Source organism: Triticum aestivum, chromosome 1D (assembly GCF_018294505.1).
Source record: "Triticum aestivum cultivar Chinese Spring chromosome 1D, IWGSC CS RefSeq v2.1, whole genome shotgun sequence".
In the NCBI taxonomy this organism is placed as follows: Eukaryota; Viridiplantae; Streptophyta; class Magnoliopsida; order Poales; family Poaceae; genus Triticum; species Triticum aestivum.
In genome coordinates this window covers 322,234,100-322,258,366 of record NC_057796.1, presented here as the reverse complement: position 1 = coordinate 322,258,366, position 24,267 = coordinate 322,234,100, and the positions used below count along the sequence as shown (strand labels likewise).

The window sequence follows — 24,267 nt, the reverse complement described above, 5'->3', positions numbered from 1 at the left end:
TACGCTATATCGGCTAGGGTAGTAAAGGGAGAACTACTGCGATTGTGTCCTGGTTTATCCGGATGAGCACCTCAGTAGAGAAAGCCAAAAACTGACTGTCATGATGCGGTGTGAGCTGGTCAGCTATTCGGAGGTTAAAAATCTTTTGTGGTTTTTTCCGCATTATGCGATGAATCGGCCTTCACCCGATCAGGTGTTTACAGCACCCTAGTCCGGATTAAATGCTAACTAGGGGTTGCGCCTACATTTTTATTGTCAAACTCTTATGGCTAAGTGAGGGTGATAAAGCCACATAGTCCGATTGCCTGGTTCGTTGCGCTAAACACCTCCTTCAAGGACCAAAATCTTGGATCAAGAGTGTTTAGATTCATCCCGAACACCCCCGTACTACCTACGTGGGGGCTGAAGCCGATGACTGGCCAACTCTCAGATTTAATAAAAACGGCCGCACAGGAGGTGAAATTTTAAATAATAAACAAGCATTATATTACATAACGGCTTTGTTTCATCATACAAGACAAGATAACATGAATGTATTCATTCAAAGATAATGTCTTTTGAACATTGGCCCTCTACAATGCGGGATCCTTTGAGGACGTCATCAAAATACCGCTCCGGCGTGCGGTGCTCCTTGCCAGCGGGCGGTCCCTCGGTCGCGAGCTTGACGGCGTCCATCTTTGCCCACTGTATCTTGACACGGGCGAAGGCCATCCGCGCACCTTCGATGCGGACCGACCGCTTGATGGCATCAAGCCGAGGGCAGGCATTGACCGGCCGCTTCACGAGCCCGAAGTAGCTGCTGGGTATAGCTTCGGTAGGCCACAAACGGATTATCAAATCCTTCATGGCCAGTTCGGCCATCCTATGCAGTTCGGTTAGCTGTTTCAGCTGATCGCTAAAGGGCACCGGATGCTCTGGCGGAAGGTATTGCGTCCAGAACAGCTTCTCCGTTGAGCTCCCCTCTTCGGCTCGGAAGAATTCCACATCGTCATAAACACTGCGCGGCAGATCCGCAAACGCCCCTGGAGAACTCCAAATCTGGGTCAGTAAGAAGTACCCTTTCTTCACATGCTTGCTCAGCATAATAAAAGCCTTACCCGCCGCGATTTTCCTGGCCTCCTGGATTTCCTGGAGGGTGCCCTGGCCTTCGACCCTGGCATCTTGTGCGCTTTGGCGGGCCTTGGCGAGTTCGGACTCTCGATCCGCAATATTGCGCTCCAAGGACTCGCATTTCTTCACGGCGTCCTGGAGCTCCTGCTGGACCTCACCGACCCTGGCCTCATGCTTTTCGCGAGCGGCTTGTTCCTTTGCGCTCTCTCCTGGGCCTCGGCCAGCACCTTCTTGAGGGTCTCCACCTCAGACGCCGCTCCTACAAAATATCACGGCACTATGGTCAACACAAATTTTTCATCCTTCTTGGATCTCCAAAAGGGTCATTTCATACCTTGCTGGTCCTCCAGCTGCTTTTTCACACGATCGAGCTCTTCCTCGGTCCGCTCCAGACTCTGCTTTAGTTTGGAAACCTCAGCAGTATGAGAGGTCGCAGCCAGCAAGGACGCCTGCTTATTCACATAGACACATATGGTTAGTCTCCTGCGAAAATTATTTGATCCTCTGTACGGCTTTTCTTTTTGAACACCGGACAGTGTCTCAGGGGCTACTATCTATATTATGACATTCCTTTCGCATAAATTGCGTTTCATACCTCAAAGCCTGTTAGAAGGCTTGTGCAGGCTTCGGTCAGTCCGCTCTTCGCGGACTAAATCCTCTCAATCACCGTACCCATGAGGGTACGGTGTTCCTCAACAATGGAAGCACTTCGCAGCGCTTCCAGTAGAGTATCCGGTGCCTCTGGATGGACAGAGGTCACCGGTGGAACCGGTGCACCTCCTTCTTTCGAAGGAGGCTGCTTGCCTGATTCCGGAGCCGTATAGGTCTCCGGAATTGTATTCGGATGGGGGCCGAATTAGATATGGTCCCCATCGCCCGTCTCCATGGGGATTTTCTCCCCCATGTGTCCGGCGGCCGAGGTTTCACCATCCAGCGCCACCCTGATGGCCTCCTGCGTCTCTCCCTGGCCTGGGGAGGTTCTTCGGGACAACACCTCGGTGTCATCCATGGCCTTGGGAGAAGAGGCCGCCGGAAGGGACCCGCTGTCCATCACCTTCGGATCTAGCGAATTCCCCGAAGATGAGGATCGCTGGAGGTCGGAGTGAGCCAGACTGCAACGCATGATTCAACATGTAAAAACCAGGGAGTAAAGGAGCTAGATATATGTGCGCGTCTTTGAGTACTTACGATTCGGCCAGGGGCTTATCCCTGGGGCGCCACTCGGAGCTGCTGTCGATGTCCCACGCGGAGTTATCCGCGAGGGAGATCTTCCCCTTTTTGGACGCCTCTGCCTCCAGATGCGTGGAGGCCGCCCTTTTATTCCTTCCCCCCTCCGGGGGAGAGTTGCTTTCCTCCTCCTCCTCGTCATCTTCGGTGGGGGAGGAGTGGGTCTCGGCGTCTTCGGACGTCACGTCCGAAGTGCCTTTATGACGGAGGCCACTTCTGGCCCCCTTGGCCTTCTTCTTGGCCTTCTTCCCCGGCACCTGGTAGGGCGCCGGAACCAGCATCTTCGTTAGAAGTGGGATAGCTGGGTTTTCGGGCAGCGGGGCCGGACACTGGATCCGCTCCGCCTTCTCTGTCCAGCTCTGGAAAGACAGATATGGAAGCTTAGGCATCTTCCTTGAGTACACAGGTGAAGGATACACCTTGCAATATGAAAAACCTAACGGACTAGCGGGATGAGCCAGGTTATACCCACGGTCTTCGGTCTCCTTCGACCACTTCTCATTGGCCTTGAAGAGCACCTTCCAGATGCCTTCGTGCCTAACGCCGAAGAACTGTTGCAGGGTCTAGTGCTTGGCCGGATCGAACTCCCACAAATTGCAGGTCCGGCTTTGGCAAGGAAGGATCCGGCGAAAAAGCATCACCTGGATCACATTGACAAGTCTGATGTTCTTGTCGACCATGCTCTTGATGCACATCTGTAGCACTGTCAGCTCGTCCGACGAGGCCCAATCTAGGCCCTTCTCTAGCCAGGAGGTGAGCCGCATTGGGGCCCCGGACTTGAATTCGGGAGCTGCGGCCCAGGTGGCGTCGCGGGGCTCTGTGACGTAGAACCACTGCCGTTGCCACCCTTTGACGGTTTCCACAAAGGTACCCTTGGGCCATGTGATGTTGGGCATCTTGCTCACCATGGCGCCTCCGCACTCTGCGTGTTGGCCATCCACCACCTTCGGCTTCACATTGAAGATCTTTAACCATAGTCCGAAGTGGGGTGGGATGCGAAGGAAGGCCTCGCACACGACAATAAATGCCAAGATGTTGAGGAAGGAGTTAGGGGGCAGATCATGGAAATCCAGCCCGTAGTAGAACATGAGTCCGCGGACGAATGGATGGAGAGGAAATCCCAACCCATGGACGAAGTGGGGGATGAACACTACCCTCTCATGGGGCTCCGGAGTGGGGACGATCTGCCCCTTGGCTGGAAGCCGGTGGGCGATTTCTTTGGCCAAGTACCTGGCTTCCCGGAGCTTGGTGATGTCCTTCTCCTTGACGGAGGAAACCATCCACTTGGCTTGCACTCCGGATCCAGACATGGTCGGAGTGCTTTTTTGAGGCGAAGAGGATGAGAGCTTGGGCGCTGGAGCTCGAGAATGGATGGGCAGAGAGAGAAGGCGTGGGTGAAAGGGGTGAATCCTTATCTCCTTATAAAGGCAGCGAATATCAAGCGCCTCCCCACTCGCCTATTCCCCAAGAGTCGTATAGACGGCGCGGTTGGATTACCCACGCCCGTATTGATGAGAATCCCGCAATAAGGGGACACGATCTCTGCGTTGACAGGATGTGCCAATAAAACCGCATCTCGAAATATGGAGCGGGAGGCTAAAAACGGTTCGATAATGACCGGGTAGGGACATGAGGTCACGCTACAAAAAGTTGTCAGCAGATTGGACTCGTGAAATATTATACTCTCTGCAGTTGTGTGTGATACTTGTTTTGCAGAGCCGGACACATTTTCTGTGTTCGAAGGTCGCTTTGGAGTATTCGGAGGAGGAACCCGCCTTGCAATGCCGAAGACAATCTGCGCGCCAGACACCTCGTCATTGAAGCTTGGTTCAGGGGCTACTGAGGGAGTCCTGGATTAAGGGGTCCCCGGGCGTCCGGCCTATGTGACGTGGGCTGGACTGATGGGCCGTGAAGATACAAGACAGAAGACTCTCTCTCGTGTCCGGATAGGATTCTCCTTTGCATGGATGGCAAGCTTGGCATTCGGATATGAAGATTCCTTTCTCTATAACCAACTTTGTACAACCCTAGTCCCCTCCGGTGTCTATATAAACCGGAGGGTTTAGTCCGTAGAGGCAATCATAATCATACAGGCTAGACATCTAGGGTTTAGCCATTATGATCTTGTGGTAGATCAACTCTTGTAGTCCTCATATTCATCAAGATCAATCAAGCAGGAAGTAGGGTATTACCTCCATCAAGAGGGCCCGAACCTGGGTAAACATCGTGTCCCCTGTCTCCTGTTACCATTGACCTTAGACGCATAGTTCGGGACCCCCTACCCGAGATCCGCCGGTTTTGACACCGACAGGTGCCGCCCCGCCCTTCTTCGGGGTCGCTCGGCCTAGCCTCCGCAGGGCTGGGGAAGTGGCCCTGGACCTCGTGACGACCGCGGTGGAGCGCGGGGATTCCATGACCGGGGGCTTGGCGGCGTCTTCATCATCGGTGAGGCCGCGGAGAAGCTCGCTCTACGACGGAGGAGAGGTCTCCGCCACATCGTCCACGGTCGCCTCCGAGTCCTCCCCCCCTTTTCCCCGACATCGTCGTCAGAAGACACTAGCACTGGGGAGTTGGGGAGCTCGGGCGGCACAAGCCCCAGCTCGTTGAAGACGGGCATGGCAGCGATCAGCGTCGCCCTATCAGCACGACAGTACAGCAGGATGTAGGCCGCCGGGAGGTTGCTCGGATCCCCCTCGAGCAGGGTGTTCATGGCCTTGTCTAGCTCCTCGCTCGTCAGGCTCCCCGATCGCAGCCGGATGTCATCCTCTGCGCCCTTGAACTCCCACATGGGGTGCGTGTGCGCCTGGAGCGGGGCCAGGCACTGCGTCAGGAAATCCTTGACGAGCATGGCCCCCGTCAGCACCCCGGCCTCCATGTCTGCCATCATCTTCCTCAGGACCAGCGTCGCCCGGGGGTCGGAGAGCTTCACATGACCCCACCAGTCAAGCTTCTTCGGCAGCTTGGTTGGCAACTCCAGCCACGCGTGGAGGCCCCTAGCATCCATGAAGACCCACTTGCACCGAAAGCTCCCCACCTTCTTCCCGGCCCTCATGAGCGTGTTGCCCTTGTCGACCGCGGCAATGGAGACGCATACAGAACGCTGAGTTGGATCGTGCATTCGAAGATATAATAAGCGGCGGAGGAGCGCGACGGAGGGCATCACGCCCACGAACGCCTCGCGGTAAAAGGCGAAGATGGACATGAGAAGGATGGAGTTGGGATGAAGATGCAGGGCCTGAACCTGGTAGTGGTCGAGGATGGTGGTGAAGAACTCGGAGAAAGGCGGGACAAGCCGCGCAAAGACGTTGTGGAGGAAGAAGGGATAGAACGTCCCCGCCAGGGTCCTTCGCTCGGCGGAGCCTGCCAGGAGCATCGTCTCGTTCCACTCGTTGTCATTGCTCGCCGTCAGCGGGAGCGCGGTGGCGAGGTGCCTCTCCTCGGTGATGGAGGACGTGTCGAGGGCTGGCGCGGGAGAAGAGGAGGAGCTCGCGGCCCGCGCGGCCGGATTCGCCTTCCCGGATGCCATCTGCGAGATCTTGGGAGAAGAGATGCGGAAAGGAGGAGGAATTCGACCAAATCTGGAGATGCACTCGACAGGAGGAAAGGGGATCTGGAGCAAGGCGAAGAGAAGGCAATGATGGCGTGGAGCGGGCGCCAGTCTTTTGTCAGCCTGGGCAGTTGCCGAGGCAGTGTGGGGAAGCGGAGACAACCACGTCCCATCAAGTGTCATGTGTCGGCTCGGTCCGCAGGCAATTGGGGCCGGCGGCGCTTTGCCCTTGCCTTTGGCTTCGCCATGAAGCCAAGTCCGAGCGCGCCTTGGGCCCGGGGGCTACTGTCGGTGTTCTGGGAACCAGGGTACCTAGACTTGCCTGCCTGCGGCCCATAGCGTGGCTCCATCGACGGCCTGGTATGGCCCATCTACAAGACCAACAAGACAAAACCCTCGCCAGGGGCCAAGCCTCGCAAGGCGGGTGACATCAAGACCTCTGGAGGGAGCGACCTTCCCAGGCGGCCTCCTGAGGAGCGAAGATTTCTATGCAGGTGCCCAACCTCATGAGGCTGTGGTGACGCAAAGCCATGACAACCAAGGCCAGGTGGGCGCCAGCGGGCGCGGAGAAGACAATTTCCTCTTTGGTGCTAAGGAGGCAAGTGCAGGTGTGGGTTCCCGAGGAATCGGGCAAAGATTTCCATTCCAGTGCAACAGACCAGGACCGCCAGGACGGCAGGACGGATGTCATCGCCGGGCCCACCACGGCGTCACGACCACAAGCTTTGCACGCGAAGAACACCTTTTGTCAGGATAAGATGTACTACTTGTCCCCTTTCAAATTGGCCACTGTGGGATCCCTTCCCGCCTGCGTTTTGGGGGAAGAGGACCAAGGCCACGATATATATAGGTTAGCCGCCACCATAGACCAGGTCGACTGATTCTCACCCAAGAGCAGCCCTCGCGAGGTTGTTCATCCCTTGTACTTGTTCATCCTCAACCCCTCGTGAGGCTAATCCACCACAAAGCGGGAGTAGGGTCTTACACCGCAAGGTGGCCCGAACCTGGGTAAACCGCCGATTCCTTTCTCTTCCTTGTTCCTCGAGCTATTTCGTGGGGCGACAGATTGGTTGGCTGCAGAGGTCGAGATCTTCGCACACGCCCCAGAGATCAAACCTTTCTTGGGTCTGTGGAGCCCTAAATCTGACATATATAGATACAAGAACAAAAGAGTTTGTAAAGTTTTTCTTTATCACTTTCAGTTTGTCAACTGAATTGCTTGAGGACAAGCAATGAGTTAAGCTTGGGGGAGTTGATACGTCACCGTCGTATGTACTTTTCCAAACACGCTTACTCTTGTTTTGGACTCTAATTTGCATAATTTGAATCAAACTAGCTCGAACTGACGCTGTTTTCAGCAGAACTACCATGGTGTTGTTTTTGTGCAGAAAAAAAAGTTCTCGGAATTGGATGAATTTTTTGGAGATTTTTTTTGAAATATATAAAAAATACTGGAGCCAAGACCCACTGGAGGGGGCCACCCTGTGCCCACAAGGCACCAGGGGGCGCCCACTCCCTGGGCGCGCCCTGGTGCCTTGTGGGGCCCACGTGGCTCCGCTGACCCTAATCTCAAGTCTATAAATTCCTATTTCCCAAGAAAAAGAAGAGAGGAAGTCTCATCGTTACGATACGAAGCCATCGCCACCTCCTGTTCTTTATCGAGAGGCTAGATCTGGAGTTCGTTCGGGGCTCCGGAGAGGGGGATCTTCCGTCTTCGTCATCATCAACCATCCTCCATCACCATTTTCATGATTCTCACCGCTGGGAGTGAGTAATTTGCTTGTAGGCTTGCTGGACGGTGATGGGTTGGATGAGATTCATCATGTAATCGAGTTAGTTTTGCTAGGTCTTGATCCCTAGTATCCACTATGTTCTGAGATTGATGTTGCTATGACTTTGCGATGCTTCATGCTTGTCACAAGGGCCCGAGTGCCATGATTTCAGATCTGAGCCCTTTATGCTTTCATGAATATATTTGTGTTCTTGATCCGATCTTGCAAGTTGTATGCACCTGCTACGAGTTATGATCCGCATCCCCCAAGGTGACAATAATTGGGATTCTTTCTGGTGATTACCGTAGTTTAAGGAGTTCATGTATTCACTATGAGTTAATGCTTTGTTCCGGTTCTCTATTAAAAGGAGGCCTTAATATCCCTTGGTCTCCTTATGGACCCCGCTGCCACGGGAGGGGAGGACAAAAGATGTCATGCAAGTTCTTATTATAAGCACGTATGACTATATACGGAATACATGCATACATTACATTGATGAATTGGAGCTAGCTCTGTGTCGCCCTAGGTCATGACTATTATGTGATGAATATTATCCAACGTTATCACTGATCCAATACCTACGAGCTTTTCACATGTTGATCTTTGCTAAGTTACTACTGTTGTTACTATTGTTACAACTGCTATAAAACTATTGCTACTACTGTTACCACTACCATTGCTATCGTTACTACTTCTATCAAATTACCATACTACTGTGCTACTGATCACTCTACTGCAGATATTTAGTCTCCAGGTGTGGTTGAATTGACAACTCAACTGCTAATAATTGCAAATATTCTTTGGCCCCCCTTGTGTCGAATCAATAAATTTGGGTTGAATACCCCACCCTCGAAAACTGTTGCGATCCCCTATACTTGTGGGTTATCATGGGGCCCACAAGGCACCAGGGCGCGCCCCACCCGCGGGGCGTGCCCTGTTGCCTTGCCATCTCCTCGCTGCTTGTCTGGTCTTCTCCTAAAGCTTCCTGGGTCTCTTATGTCTAGAAAAAATCGTCTAAAATTTTCATAGCGTTTGCACTCCATTTGGTACAGATTTTCCGAAAAACCAAAAACAAGTAGAGCAACTAACACTAGGCACTGAGTTAATTGGTTAGACCCCAAAATGATATAAAATTGCATAAAAAGTATCCAAGATTGATAATATAATAGAATGAAGCAATCAAAAATTATAGATACATTGGAGACGTATCAGTCTTCCAGCTTAGGGACACCGGATTTATAGGCATGTGAATCTTGAAAATATCACTGGAGAGGGAATATCCAACCGTTGGCGTCTCAAGACCATCCTATGTATGAGTATAGAGGCCTAATTGTCGCCTTAACAGCCGAGAGATCTCCACCATCAATAATTAAAGGTGATAAATGGACCATTTTGATCCAAACTTAGACCAGGTACTTGCGAAATATGATAGTAAGCTAAGACATTAAAAACCATCTCCGAAACCATTGCATGGCGTGGAAAATATGCACTACTAAAATCATATAAACCCTATGTGAAACTATTGTATGTCGTAAAGTAGATACTTGTAAAATACACTCACAAATTTTTAGAAACAGAAATGCTCTATAGGTTTCTCAAACCAAGGTTGTCCATCTCGAGGTTCGCCGCGAGGTTAACCATGACAACGTGACCTCGGTCGGAAAAAAAAAGGACAATATGTTGAGCTCATTCATATGATTGGAGTTATTTTTGTCTCTGAGTTAACCCCTACTATAAATGCTTAGCCATGCTTAATAAAACCCAACGAGTCTCTTACTAAAAATGATAAATGAATCAATTTGGTTTAAACTTAGGTCTGATACGCGCAAAACATGGCAGTATAAATTAAGACATCACAAACTCTATGTGAAATAATACATGCACATTTATCATATAATTAAAGATGATAAATGATTCATTTTGGTCTAAACTTAGGTATGATAGCCCCAGATATGGCAATAATTCAAGACATTTCAAATCCTATATATGAAACAATGCAAATGTACATTTACCGTCTAATTAGAGATGATAAATGATTCATTTTGTTCTAAACTTGGACCTGGTACGCCTCAAACATGGCAGTAAATTATACTATGACATTGAAAACGGACCCTCTCTGAGACCATTCTATGGTGGTAATTTCTGAGTATCTAAAAAAAAACCTATGTATACCTAAAGAAACGGATGAAGTACTATAGAGGTTAATTTTGTAGAACCGGTCGGCAGCCCAGGCCAGCTAGCCGCCGACTGAGACCGTGGCGATCAGGCCACACACGGCCGCCGCACCACCACCTAATCTCGCCGGCCTGCCCGTAGTCAAACCCCTCCCTCCCACGCAGCACCGCACCGCACCGCACCGTCGATCTCGATCGGCTCCAACGGGTCGGGTCCCACGAGGCAACCAGGCCACGCGGCGCCTCCCACCCCGCCCGCAGCATAAATACCTCCTCTCCCACCTCTGACACGCACCTCACCCCGCGCCCTTACCGACACAAACCTGCGGCGAGGTCCCTGCGCTCCCTCTTACACGGGGGGCCCCACACTTCTCCGGCCACGCCACCGGGTCCTTCTTGCCTCGGCCCGCCGGAGATGGCGTCCGAGCTCACGTACCGTGGCGGGGCTGCGTCCCCGTCCGCGGGCGCCGCCGGCGCCGGCGAGTATTCGTCCGCGAAGCCCGCCAGCTCCAAGCCGCTCGCGTGGCTGCCCCGCGCCGCCCGCTACGCCGCGGCCGAGCACCGCCCGCTCTTCGCCCTCGTCGGCATGCTCTTCGCCGCGGCCCTCTTCTGCCTCGCCGCCCCCTCCGGCTCCGGCTCCGGCACCGCCGCCCCCTACTCCTCCTCCGGACGCGCGGCCGCCGTCTCCGGCGCGCTCACCCGCTTCTCCGTCGACCCCGCGGCGCACAACCCGGGCCGCCAGTTCGTGGCCGGCAAGGTGCCCCTGGGGCTGAAGCGCAAGGGGCTGCGCGTCCTCGTCACCGGCGGCGCCGGCTTCGTGGGCAGCCACCTGGTGGACCGCCTGGTGGCGCGCGGCGACAGCGTGATCGTGGTGGACAACCTCTTCACGGGCCGCAAGGAGAACGTGATGCACCACTTCGGCAACCCCAACTTCGAGATGATCCGCCACGACGTCGTCGAGCCCATCCTCCTCGAGGTCGACCAGATCTACCATCTCGCCTGTCCCGCATCCCCCGTCCACTACAAGTACAACCCCGTCAAGACAATCATATCCTTTCTTCTTCTAATTCATTCAAACTTCAACTGCTTGGATCTCGATGGTTTGACTTTTCCTGGCTTCTCGTGATCGCTAATTTTTATTTCCTTGCATTTTACTGGGTGGGAGATATTTGCGGTACAAGGGTCCTGTTCTTTTGCGCAGCTCTGCCGCTTGCTGCACATCTGGGTAAATCCCGTGCGCATTTCTGGATTGGGAATCTGCGATTGCAAGGGGGATTTTTGGGTGCGTGGAGCTCGGGATTTGCGCCACGTTTCGCCGTCAATTTTGGAGCTTTCTGCGCATCGTGGTGTTCAGGAAGACCAGAGCTTGATCCCATTTACCGTTTTCACCATAAAATTTACTAGCATTTTGTTCAATCAAACAGCTGGGTTAGTAAAATCTGCCAATCTTGATAGGAGAACAAGCAAGGCCTCTGCATCACATGATGCACACAGCCATAGCAAAAGTTGGTCCTATCATCAGATTTTCTAGATGTGGCATCTCTAGACCAGTCTACTTTACTTTACTTTATGATCCAGTAATTGGAGGAGAGAAAAAGGCAAAAGCAAAAGCAAACTCGCATTGTGCTTGGATCTGGTTGAGCTGTAGAGCTAGCTTAACTCTGACATAAAGAGAGTACAGCTTAAACGTGAGATCCAAGTGGGAGCTGTCCCCGCTAAGCAACTTTGCTTACTGATCACTTCACATGACCTTCCTGTTGCGTACTTTTGCAACCACCTTTTGGAGGTTTTAGTCCAACAACCAAGTTATTATGATGCAATATTGCGTGTTCCTTTGGAAATGCTATGTGTGAATGTGATCCTTGACCTTCGAGATGGCACAAGACCAATGTGGTTGGTACACTCAACATGCTTGGACTGGCCAAGAGGATCGGCGCCAGGTTCCTCCTCACCAGCACCAGTGAGGTCTACGGTGATCCCCTCCAGCACCCTCAGGTGGAGACCTACTGGGGCAATGTCAACCCCATCGGTAAGAACTCTCCTCAATCCTCATACTCCTCCAGCTCATTCATAAGTGTGATGGTGTTAGGTTTCTCATTAGTTGTACCAGATCTATCATGATGATTTTGCTTATTGTTACACGAGGTTAGCGAAGAAAAGTAGATCCAAGTTGGATCATGCGTAGTAGAAGTTGCCCAGTCTTTGCGTGGTAGGGACTGTTGGTACCAAACTGATGATGTTTCTGGTCTTCTGGACTCACGTTCATTACGTTTCACACTTCCGTGTGATATTGGGAGTAGGTATGCTGAACATGGATTTGGGGTTGTCCTAGTTTTACTCGGAGTAGTTTTGGAAGTAGTTTCGAGTGATTTTGATTGTGGGGGTGGATTGAGAATAGAAAATATAACATTTTGCCAGTTGGGTTATATCTACCAGTAGTAGTATAACAGAAGAAGGAAGCACAAGTAGAGCAGTGATGAGCTTTTGAAAATAGAAATGTTCTTGAGCTGAAGGCTACTGTTATAACCAGAAATCCTCGTTTACTCAATTTGGGGAATGGGGTGTTGGAATCTTACTAGCTGGAGATGCCGCCCGTGGAATCTAGATGGGGGTAGCCTCCTGCGTGGTTTGATTCTTTCTGCCAGAAAGGGACAATTCTGGTTGGTGAAATGTGCCACATGGTGGATCTTGATCCCTTCTTAGTGAAGTAAGAAGGTGGGGGCAAAACTATGCTTGCGCTTGACCAAACATCCACCAACCAAGACACTTAAAACAATTAAGAGAACGCGCATAAAAGGAGGGAAGTTTGTTGGGCTAGATAGCTACAGCTGGTTTTCTATGAATGCATTTGTCATGTACTGTTTAAATTCGTTACATATAGAACGTATTACTCATTCTCCACTGATGTGTATGTATGTATGTTTCTCTGGACAACAGGTGTCAGGAGTTGCTACGACGAGGGCAAGCGTACAGCTGAAACCTTGACCATGGACTACCACCGTGGTGCCAACCTTGAGGTATTTTGTCATTTGTGCTACACTGATATACTGTTGCAAGCACTGAAATTTCCATTCCATCCGTATGGAAATAGGTCTGTATGTGTAGTGATTGGTGTATTTTGTTGTATTCACTGTTCAGGTTAGGATTGCTCGGATCTTTAACACCTATGGCCCACGCATGTGCATTGACGATGGCCGTGTTGTCAGCAACTTTGTTGCTCAGGTAAACATACATACACTGCTGTGCTCTGCTAGTTTAAAAACTGTAAGCTTCCTCTTATTCTCAAGTAATAACACCCAAATGCTGTAACATGGTGGCAGGCGCTAAGGAAGGAGCCTTTGACGGTTTACGGCGATGGCAAGCAGACCAGGAGTTTCCAATACGTTTCTGATTTGGTAGGTCTTCTCTAACCATCAGTGAACAATAATTATGGCAATGCTATCTGGAATGCGCTTTCTAAAATAGCCCTCTTCCAGGTTGAGGGGTTGATGAGGCTGATGGAAGGTGACCACATAGGGCCATTCAACTTGGGTAACCCTGGTGAGTTCACCATGCTAGAGCTGGCCAAGGTTGTCCAGGACACCATCGACCCGAATGCACGGATCGAGTTCCGTGAGAACACCCAGGACGACCCGCACAAGCGCAAGCCAGACATCACCAAGGCCAAGGAGCAGCTCGGGTGGGAGCCGAAGATCGCCCTCCGTGACGGTCTTCCCCTCATGGTCACCGACTTCCGCAAGCGGATCTTCGGCGACCAAGATAACGCTGCCACCGCCACCGAAGGCCAGTAAAGAGTAGACCGGAGTACTATACTTTGAAATTTTGGTGGCCTGCTTCTAGCTTGCTTCTTGGTTAATCCCCCCCACTGACAGAGCTATGGCCACGTAGTCGTCGTCGAGAGTTTTACTGCTAAATACCTTGGTTGTTGATGTAATGTTATTCATTTTTGTCGTCGCCTTTTCCGTCAGTCTCAGCTATACGGACAGATATCCCAGTTGGATTGTTGGATATATAAATCAAATCTGGATCTTCTAATTCTTTGTTGAGATGATAGCATTATATGGTATACATTACATGTTGTTTCAGAAATGTGCATCAGTCCAGCTGCTCCAGGAAGCTAATGTCTCGTCAGAACACAAGAGAACTTCAGAGTGGAGCAAAATTTTATTCAGTTTACTGAGCATTCGTGCAGCACACTATTTACATGCTTTCATCATCTGCTGCTTCTTTTTCCTTACAAAAACAGTTGCATGTTTACATTCTACATTGCCCGCAGAGGAAGCGGCCTCGGCGCCGAGGCATCGACACCGGGCTGTCCATGCCGCTGCCGCCGGAAACCGGCCGCCGTTGGTACCTTGCAGGCTCCGACGGGGCGCTTGTTACCCGGCCGCCGTGTTCAGGCTTGCGGTGATGGCTGCGCTTGTTGAGCCAGGCGACGATGTCGGCAAAGACCAGCTCCACATTGTCGTCTGGCTCGCCGGCGGTGAGGCCGTGCCACATCCCCGGGTAGAGCTTGATTGTCTTGTCGGTGCTGGCGGCCCGGTCGTACAGCGCGCGGCTGACCTCCGGGTCGGTCACGGTGTCGGCCTCGCCGTGCAGGATGAAGAAGGGCATGGTCACCTCGGAGAGGCTGTCCTCGACGTCCATGCTGGTCCTGAGCAGCTCCAGCGCCGTCTTGAGCCGCGGCTTGTCCTGGTAGATGAGCTTGTTCCTCCTGATGTTTTCGCGCTTGACGGGGTCCTTGAAGGCGGAGTCGATCACGTCCTTGGTGGGCACGATCTTCCAGGTCGGGATGAGCTCCTCCACCTGCGTCAGGAGGGTCACCACCACCGGATGCGGCTTCACCTTCTCCGATATCTGCAACGCCATAAACAACAACCTACACTTGAGCTAGCAGGCAGAGGCAGGCATTGCAGTAGAAGTTCATCATCATGGCAGTAGAAGTTGATGGCAGCACCTTGCACATGGGCGCCACGAGGACGGCGCCGTCCCAGAAGGCCGGGTCCTTCCTGTGCAGCAGCAGGGCGACGGCGCCGCCCATGGACTCGCCGTACAGGAACCGGCTCTTGCTCCGGTACTCCTCCAGGTCTGTACACAGAGACAGAATGCAGCATCTGGTTCATGCATCCTTCATATGGAGATCGTATTGGGACTTGAATGTGTTCGTTTCTATTACCGCAGATGGACTTGAAGAAGCGGTCGCAGTCGGCGACGAGGCGGTCGAATTTCTGGATGTAGCATCTGGCGCCCATGGACTTGCCATAGCCTTCGTAGTCGATCCCGAACACGCCATACCCAGCCGCGGCCAATTTGAACCCGCAAGCTGTCAGGAAACAATAACAATCAGTTACAACTTGCAAGACAGCGGGAGTCAGCTGCGTCATCATATATACAGGATCAATCTCTTGTGTTTCAATCGGAACCCAAGCAACGATAGCGACATGCATAGACCAGTTTGGAGCCTTAAAACTATGAAAATTAACAGATTGAAATGGAAGAAAGATATGACCACGTCTGCAATCATAAATAAAAGGCTTGTTAATAAAAGTGATTAGAGTCGCAAGTAATGGTTTCTTGATTGTAGCTGCTAGTCAAAACTGTCATTTCCTGCTTCTGGGCATGATAGCAACTTGTACCGGGAACCATGGTAGCGCAATAGGTTTCAAAACCCAAACTTCTGACCAAGTGTTTGTGATGTATGCAAACTGTGTCCAACACATTTGTTGCATCAAACATCGTTTTTTAGTAATAAGGTGCATGAAAGATGGGTCAACACATAACACGGACACTTGTGCATATCCAAATACGAAGGCATTCCTACTGTCTGTTCGTTTGGCAACTCAAACTATTTTTAGATATCCATGTACCATAAGTAGAGACGGGTTATCCAGAAGATGGATTTCAGAATAAATGGAACATACCATGTCCATGACAACAACACCTAATGAACATCTCCTATTGATTAACGATTACCACTCTATTATTGCTTTCAGGTATTGTCTTTACAGATACAGTGTAGTGTCAAAACGCTCTTATATTATGGGACAGAGGGAGTACTAAGCACCCTCGAAATGGAGCTTTAGGAGGCTCTGTCTGAATCGGGGCTGGGGTACCGTGTGGGACCCGGTTGTCTGATGGTGTTTGGCCTTTGTAAGCCGATTTCTTCTAGGGTTGTGGGTGTGGCCGAGCGGGGGCGTGCGTGTTGCTCGGTGAGGGGAGGGGTTCGACGACGTAGTGCCTTCTGCCGCTCTGCACCGCATTCCTTCATTATGCTCACTGACAAAGTGGAGCCCACAGCAAAAATCAGCGTCGCAAGGCGTGCGGCCACTTCTAGTTTAAATGAAACTCTATGCCAAATACTATCGTAGAGGGTCAGTTAACCTTCCGAGTCAGCCACCAAACAGCCTATACGCCGCTTGCCACCATCACTTCGAATATAAGGTTACATAGCCTTTTATGTTGGAATTATCAAACAAATACATCACGTGATGGAACTTGATTAGTGTGTTGCCATCATCTTCCCTCTTTATACAACAAGGAAAATTGAATGAGTTTTGCTTCGGTACGCCCCCCCCCCCCCCCCAATCCCCCCTAAAAATTTACACAAATCTTAAAGCACCATATTAGTCTGCAGATCAAACGTATTGAATAGATTGATTGGAATACAAAAACAGTATACTAGTATTATTGAACGGGTACCTTCTAATCTCGACCTTTAATCTGCATCAAAATTCGTAAACTTTTCTAGGAAGTGTACAGAAGCAAAGTTCATCAATGCGTTGATCAATTAGTCCATTAAAATCTAATCCGGGTGGATAGGCGGCACAACCGTAGACCCAACCACGGAGCCGTGGCCTGTTTGAATCAAACTCTCCGGGCGAAACGCTACCAAAAGTGGGTAGGTTAGTTAACCTTCTACGGCAACCAACAATCTTGGCTGCAGCTCACCAATATCACTCACGAATATAAGGTTGCAATCACCTTTTATGCTGGAATTATCAAACGAATATATTCCGTGGTGGAACTTCAGAAGTGCGTTGGCATCATCATCTTCCCTCTTTATCAAAAGCAGCTTTCCCATGCCAGCAGATTATGTGTGTGTGTGTGTGTGTGAAGATCAAATGAGAGAATAAATGACGATCCGATTCTTTTTGGGTGGTAAGTAATTGATCTGAATTTGAGACTACCCTACAATGAGCAAAATACTTCTTCCTAGAGCAGAGGACCAGTATTAATTAGCAAAGGCACAGTACCAGTTCTTGTCTGCCATATGTCAACTCCTTTTCTGTAGTAGCATGGTTTTCAAGATGATTTTCATGCATGTACCCTCGACAATTAGTTAAAAAATTACGGATATACTGGATCGAATAAGACCATTGTCAACCAGCAAGTATATATAGCAGCATCTGCTACCGAAAACTGTCCAATTCATGAAGTCACAGTATCTATCACCAGCAAGTAGTTGTAGTCCCCTATCAGCATCTGCAACCTATTCCTTAAAGTACACGGCAATTAATGGTCTGTGGCCACTAATCTGTTTACACAAAATTCTCTTCTACCATCTTTCCCTAGACTGCAATGCAATTTGATGTTTTTCGAGAAAACGCAAAGCTTGTGTTTCGATCCACTAAAGGGAAAGATTTAAAATTGTTTGACGATCAGCAAACATCGAAAGAACTTGGGATACTATGAAACTGTGTAGTCCACAGCGCTCTTTCTATGTTAAGGTTACTCCATCCGTCCCATAATATAAGAGTGTTAGTGTCAAAAATGGTCTCATATTATGGGACGGAGGGAGTAACTGTTAAATCTGACTGGAGGACATGATCAAATTAGGCCAGAGAATGCTCCTGGCATTCACCAGAAAGGAAATAAGAAGGCTGGTAGCCTCCCATGCTATTCCCATACTCCTATTAACAACCAGACTGAGGCTGATGCATGCATCTAGAAGGATCAGTGGCACTAACATATATGAAGCCTAGATCCGCAGTGCATGCATGTGAAGTCATGGATGATGCAAGAACAAATATATATATGAATTCAATAAATATAGGCCCATATGGTACGACCGCACACCGAAAATAATTCCTGAAACATTATCTTGTAGTAGAAGGGCTTCCATACCCCTTATCATATTTTTTAATTTTGAATTTTCTCTGAAACTACCTCCAAAAGCAAAAGAGGAAATAAACGGAGATAGGTACCAAGAGCCATGAAGATTAAGCAGCATTAGTACCTCTCATGAAGACGCTGCATTCCATGCCATACCCTGAAGCAAATTGACACACATACAAGGAAAAAAAAGAGAGAGAGTCAATGTAGTATGATCGATGAAGCCACCAGAATTAGTCATAGCTACTGTTGAAGTTGGCAATGCGCAAAGCTTAGGCAGCGGTCGATTCGCAAATTAAGCAACGAGCAGTACGTACCATGGCAAAGGAAGACGAGCGCCTTGGGCGAGGAAGAAGCAGGCAGCCAGCCGCATGTGAAGAGCTGCACCCCCCTCGGATTCCTCACGTACTCCTGCAGGATCAGTCGAAAAACCATCAAACGCATCATGAACATGATCAAGATTCAACCACGCGCGCATGCACCGTCGCTAGCGATGCGTGCTTGCAACCCAGAGATGGAGCATGTCGACATGCATTTGCAGATGGAGTTGCGTTTGCTCACCTCATGGTATTGCACATCCATCTCCCCTCTGTGTGTGCGCAACAACTAAGCGGGGATCAAAGCGGCGAGCTTGCGATCGCGGGGTGGAGGGACAATTCGTTGATAGGGCTAGAGATCACGAAGAAGCGGTAGCGGATGGACAGAGAGGGGAAATGACTCGGAGGAGCTTTGGTCAGATGAGGGGACTGCGAGGAGGAGAGGGAGGCGTGTCGAGGAGAGGGAACACGTGCCCAGCAAACGTCTGCATTTCTGCATTGGAAGTGGGAAGGAAGGTGGAGGCTGGTGACCCGGATTCTCTGCGGGCCGGAGCCGTTTGGGGGGAACAGCCTGTAAATGGATGTTTTGTGGTGGACTGGTCAAGATCAGGGGATTCTGATAATTCCTTCGTTAATTAAATGGATGTTGTGGTGCAAAAAACGTGAACGATGCTATAGTATTTATTTATTTATTTATTGCTCATGGTCAAATGGGTGTTGGACTGATACATTTATTCTTCCATCTCTTTTCCCCTTCACAAGAAAAGCTCTTCTCCTCCCGTCGATCCCGCCGCCGGTCTGCCCCAACAACGATGGTCTCTAGGCCATGAAGGTGCGGAGGATCATGATCCCCGCCGGCGGGAGGGACCCCGTTCTTGTTCTTGTTAGATTCAGCGTCCTGGTTGGGGCTGTGTGGCGGCGGCTATGTCTATTAGTAGGAATAATGTCTTTCACGTTATATTCCCGTCCCGGTGGTGTGCGTAGCATCGTCGGAGGGCGTGTGCAGGATCTCGCGAGATTCGGCCGGTGCTAATCTTCGGTAGACCTGCTTCGATCCGGTCTTCGTTCGTCTTCGTTTGGGTGTTTACAGGTTTGATCTTTCTAATCTACGACTTTCTTCGTCGGCGATGGTTGCTACTCTGGTGCGTTGGTCCTATGGAGTCTTAGCACGACGACTTTCCAACTATCTACTACAATAAGATTTGTCCGACTTCGGTGAGGGGCGATGACGGCGGCGCGCCTTCGGCTCACTCCTGTGCTTGTAGTCGTTGCTAGGTGGTCCACGGACATGGTTATAAGTTTTATTACCTCTGTTATTATTTGTACTGTCATGATTGAATGGATTGGAAGTTTTCTCAAAAAAATGTGTTCAACCGGTACTACTACTATTCTGCTAGATGGCTTTTATTTTTTTCTAGTCAAATGTGGTATAACGACCATACATGCACATACTTGTTTTCTTAAGCTTAAATAATAAGGGCATTTCACTAAAAAAAGCTAAAAATGACATTTTTTTCGAAACATAGGCAAAGATTACCTCGTCTATTAATTAAGCAGAAGAGAATTGCCAAGTTAATTACGGAAAACCGGGCAAAACCCGGAACAACAAGGGCCAAGCCCACTCCCATAGACCTAAACACACAGGGCAAAGCCCACTCTAATCAACGACAAGTCGACATGCGGCCAGATAACGCAGCTCCGACTCTGACGAAGAACTCAGAAGAACAAAACCAGGCACGGCTGGCGCCACGGAATATCGCCGAACGGGCCACCTACAGCCGGTCATCGTACACCACAGGGCCCCGCCGCCGCAACTTCGACTCCACAGCAACAAGCAAACCGAAGCAAAACCGTGGACACGCCGAAGAAGAGCCGACTACCGCAACCATTGCCGCGTCGCCGACATCGCTCCCACCATCGTCGTTGCCACAAAAGTCTGGTAGCCACAGTGATTCTCTCGGGGCCGCCGCCCCGACATCCACCGCTCCGTCGCGCCCAGCGCAATCAACCAGCACCGCCTTCCAGGGCCGCCGCCCCGACATACCACCACTCCCCTCGAGCAGCAACGCCGCACAACCCAGCTGCCCGCAGCCCACGCTGCTCAGGGCAACCGCTCGCAGACCACGAACGTCGCACCACATCCGGGGCTGCCGCCCCGACGTAAAGTCAGACCGCCCACTCTGGGGCGCATCGACCGAGCCGACACCCCTACCACCCAAGCGGGACAAGGATGCCACCCAACCAATGTCGAGATAGAACCCACCTCATAGAGCTACGACCCACATTGTTCTCGAGATCGCCATCTCGACGCACAATCAGAAACCATCCGGAGCCGCCGCCCCGACGTCCACTGTCCCCGACGACGAGGAGATCCGTGCAAACTGCAACATGCTGACTCTCCAAGGCGATGCCTCAAAGAAGGAAACGACGTAGCCGCCGTCATCGTCCGCTTCGACCAACCGAAGCTAGGGATTTCTCCCGGAGAGTTGTGTAATGGAGCTCCATGGCAACACCTTCAAGAAGGGGAATGACACCATGGCCATGGCGCCACTTTTGCCGGCACCGACCCAAGGTCAGTGCAAGACTTTCGCCCGGAGCTCCTTCACACCTCTGAATCCGAGCAGATCCGAAGCATTGCACAGAGCACAATCCCCATGGTCGACTTCCACCGGCTCCACCTCGTCCAGCAGCTGCTGCCGCACCTCGCAACCGCGCCGGCAAACACAACACCACCTCCCAGACCCCGCTCGACGCCAGAACCACGGCGCCCGAGCCCCTTGTGCAGCTGCTGCTCGGGCCCCCTCCTACCACCGGCTCCGCTGCGAGCTGTAGACGCCCCGAGACGACGCCACCGCTCGCGCGCCAATGTAGCCCGCCACAACGACCACCGCAGACCTCCCCGCACCCCGCCAACCACCTCTGACGACGCGCCCAGCCGCTGCCACTCCGAATCCGACCTAGGCCGGCCAGATCCGGCCGCCACGCGCCTTCCGCCGCCCCTCTGCCGCGTCCCACCGCCCGCGCCGGAGCAATGGAGCAACACCGAGGGCCGACGCCGCCGGACACCCGGAGCAGCCTCCGCGACGCCAGTCGCCGCCGAATCGCGCCCGAGCGGCCAGGATCCGCGTGTCGCGCCACCCAGCGAGGTGCCCCGCCGCCAGCCTCCCTGGAGCCTGCCCGGGCTTTGCCGGCGGGCTCCTCAGGCGGCGGCGAGACGAAGGAAGGGGGAGGAGGGGAGAGGTGGCGGCGCTGGTAGGGGCTCCCCCGTGTCGCCAGAGCAGAGGCGACGCGGGGGTCGAACCGTTATGACTTGACATTATCTTTTGGGAATGGTTATTTCTCGGTCAATATGGATATAGTTATTAGGTTTGATATCCATAGCCGCAGGATGATCTGTTAATCACTTGCACTTGTACTGTTGTACAAAAATCGGTAACTTTATTGATAACGAACTGAGTGTAATTCAGATGGTTAGATTTTTTTGATGAAACCAGCCATAGGGTTCAAGTTTTAGACTTAGCACCGCTCCTGCAGTTTTCTGGATTTATTTCAGACTTTTCGGCAATGATCGTTCAGTGGGAGTAGAAGTTCCCGTCGACTACGAAGGTATCCGTGATGACTTTTTTAATCGCAATATATTGTGCCGGCTCAGTATCTCGAAGGTGTTCATAAGATAGAATGTGTGTGCAAGCATTCATAAGAGATAAGAGTGCGTGTATGCGTGTGTAGGATCGTTTGTACCGTGTTAAAAAACACTTTATCTATTCATCGTGGACATTAGAATAAAAATATTAATTTCTCTAGAACTAGAAAACCGCATTGCAAAGTAAGTACCGCGTGAAAGAGTGAGTCCAGTCAGCTCATTTTCTGCAGTGTGCTAGACCGCAGGCGCATAGCTAGAGTGCACTCATAGAGGATCCTTTCGTATGCTCAGTCATCGGCGGTAGGTTTTGCCCGGATTGCCATGGGATTGATCACGCTTTATGACGCGGGTGGTATAGAGATTGTTAAATTATCTGCAACAGCAAGTTTGGATGCTTCCCTGGATAAGCATTTATTGGAGGCCACACGTGGTGACGAGGGCAATGCATATGGAAGTTGACTTGGACTATCTGAGAGCAACTCTAGCAAACCCGCATCCCGTCGGCCCGCAAAACACGTTTACAGTTCGCTAAAATCGTTTTTGCGGGCTGGCTTGAGCTGGCACAGATGCAGACCCCCCAAACGGATCCGTAAAAAAGTATATTCGCGTAATATACCTTTTTACGGGCCGGCTTCTGCGGGCTCTGCTTGGACACCGCCGCGACGATCCGCAAACAGAAAACGGCATTTCTCGCATTTGGCATAGGTTTCGACACATAAGTTCAAATTCAAACGACATAACACAGTTTTACGCGCAAACAAAAGCCAAGTTCAATAAGACAAACGCAAAAGAGGGCAAACACAAAACAGGACAAACAAAAGCCAAGTTCAACAGGACAAACGCGAAAACAATAGCCAAGCTCGATGCTTCTTGCTCTCTTTTTATCTTCTCCTTAGTCTTCTTGTCGCCATCGGGCTTGTGCAAATTTCTTGGGCCATCATCATCCTCATCTTCATCCATGTTTGTAAGTGAGCCTCTCTTTGGTGGGGATTCTTTGTCGATCAACTTCCACTTCTCACAATTTTGGAGCAACTCCCAATAATGCTCTAGTTTGAAGAATCTGCCTTCCGAAGCTTCCATGTCCTTGTATCTATGTTGAGCAATCTTGTCCTACACAATGTGAACAAAGTGATGCAATCATTTCCCATGATGCAATATGATGATGCATAACTTGAACAAAGGCAAAACAAACTCACATAGTCGGACTCCACGGTGCCACTTGGAGGTGCATTGCGTACTTGCTCCAAGCAAACTGCCCAACGGCTGCACATAGGCTTGATATTCTCCCAACGCCCTTGAAGCGGCCGAAATGTGCGTGGAGTCCTATTGGGATGCTTTGCCATAATGCGGAAGTATTGATCTTCGATCCTTTGCCAATATCTCTTGGCGGTTTGAGAAGTACCCGTGCATGCATCAAGAGACACCGCACTCCATGCTTTGATCAAAGCTTGATCTTCCAAGATCGTGTAGTTCTTCGATCTTTGGCTTTTCCCAGTTTTTGCTTGCGATTGCTCATACGCTTCCGCTTCGATCTCCTCCAATTCGTCCGCACAACCATGATCATCCACGCTGCCCTTCGTTTCATTGTAGTCGAATGGTTCGAAAGGGGCTTGATCAATGTCAACCGCGTTCGTGTCCAACAAGTTCACGAACTCGGTTGTTGCATTGTTCGAACCACCGCTATAGCGAATGATAGCAAGTCACGAGCTATCGAGAATAATGGCGGAAATGAAAGGAAATCGCCAAGATCGAAGACGCATACCTTCCGGCCATTTCGTCGAACACCTCACTTGCGGGAGCAGCGGCACCGTTGAACGGCATCGCCGGAGCACCTCCTTCGGGGGGATGGAGTGAGAGGATGAAGAAGGTGGCTTCTTTGTAGCCGGAATCTTCCTCCGCTTTACGCCCGCGACCTTGCTGACCTTCTCCGCCGTCGGCCGGGATCGCGCTGCCGCGTTGGCGCCCGGAGCGCGGGCCATCGTGGCGGGGACAGCCGGATACCCGCCCTGCACGACCACATTACCCTGCCGCTTGCGGGCAGGCGCGGCGTTTGCTTGGGCGACGGCGGCGGGGCCAACATGGCCGGCGACGAGATCCACCCGAGAGGATGGAGCGTGCGTGACCTCGACGGTGATGGGGGACAGCATGGGGTCGTCCATGGCGGCGAGGGACGGCCGGGGAGGAAGCACCGGAGCTTGCGGAGGCGGGGCAATGGTGGCGGAGGGTGCGGGGAGCGGGAAAGGGCGCGTGAAAATGTCCCTCCCGCCAAATCTCGCCGCGGATAGGGGTTGAGCTCGGGTCGGCCTCCCAGCCCGTGAAGATAGAGGTTGGGGGAGAAGATTCGCCGCGCCCCGCAAAAATATTT

General features: G+C 51.3%; 2 protein-coding genes across 3 annotated transcripts; one reads left to right on the top strand and one right to left on the bottom strand.

Annotated features, from left to right (window-relative positions):
- Nucleotides 1–10,108: 10,108 nt before the first annotated feature.
- LOC123181774 (UDP-glucuronic acid decarboxylase 2) lies at nt 10,109–13,865 on the top strand. The gene is made up of 6 exons (XM_044594107.1): nt 10,109–10,878; nt 11,712–11,859; nt 12,768–12,847; nt 12,969–13,052; nt 13,151–13,225; nt 13,307–13,865. The coding sequence occupies exons 1-6, from the start codon at nt 10,246–10,248 to the stop codon at nt 13,619–13,621; spliced, it is 1,335 nt and encodes a 444-aa protein (XP_044450042.1). The 5' UTR covers nt 10,109–10,245; the 3' UTR covers nt 13,622–13,865.
- A 117-nt stretch (nt 13,866–13,982) lies between these two features.
- LOC123181775 (caffeoylshikimate esterase) lies at nt 13,983–18,797 on the bottom strand. 2 transcript variants are annotated; one of them, XM_044594108.1, is made up of 6 exons: nt 18,504–18,797; nt 18,260–18,353; nt 18,067–18,099; nt 15,007–15,153; nt 14,788–14,918; nt 13,983–14,687 (listed from the first exon to the last, which is right to left on the bottom strand). In XM_044594108.1, exons 1-6 carry the CDS (start codon nt 18,522–18,524, stop codon nt 14,085–14,087), a joined length of 1,029 nt encoding a protein of 342 aa, XP_044450043.1. In that variant the 5' UTR covers nt 18,525–18,797; the 3' UTR covers nt 13,983–14,084. The 2 variants fall into 2 exon arrangements, with proteins under 2 accessions (XP_044450043.1, XP_044450044.1); XM_044594109.1 differs by lacking the exon at nt 18,504–18,797 and having other exon boundaries at nt 18,035–18,099; nt 18,260–18,350.
- Between the last annotated feature and the right edge of the window lie 5,470 nt (nt 18,798–24,267).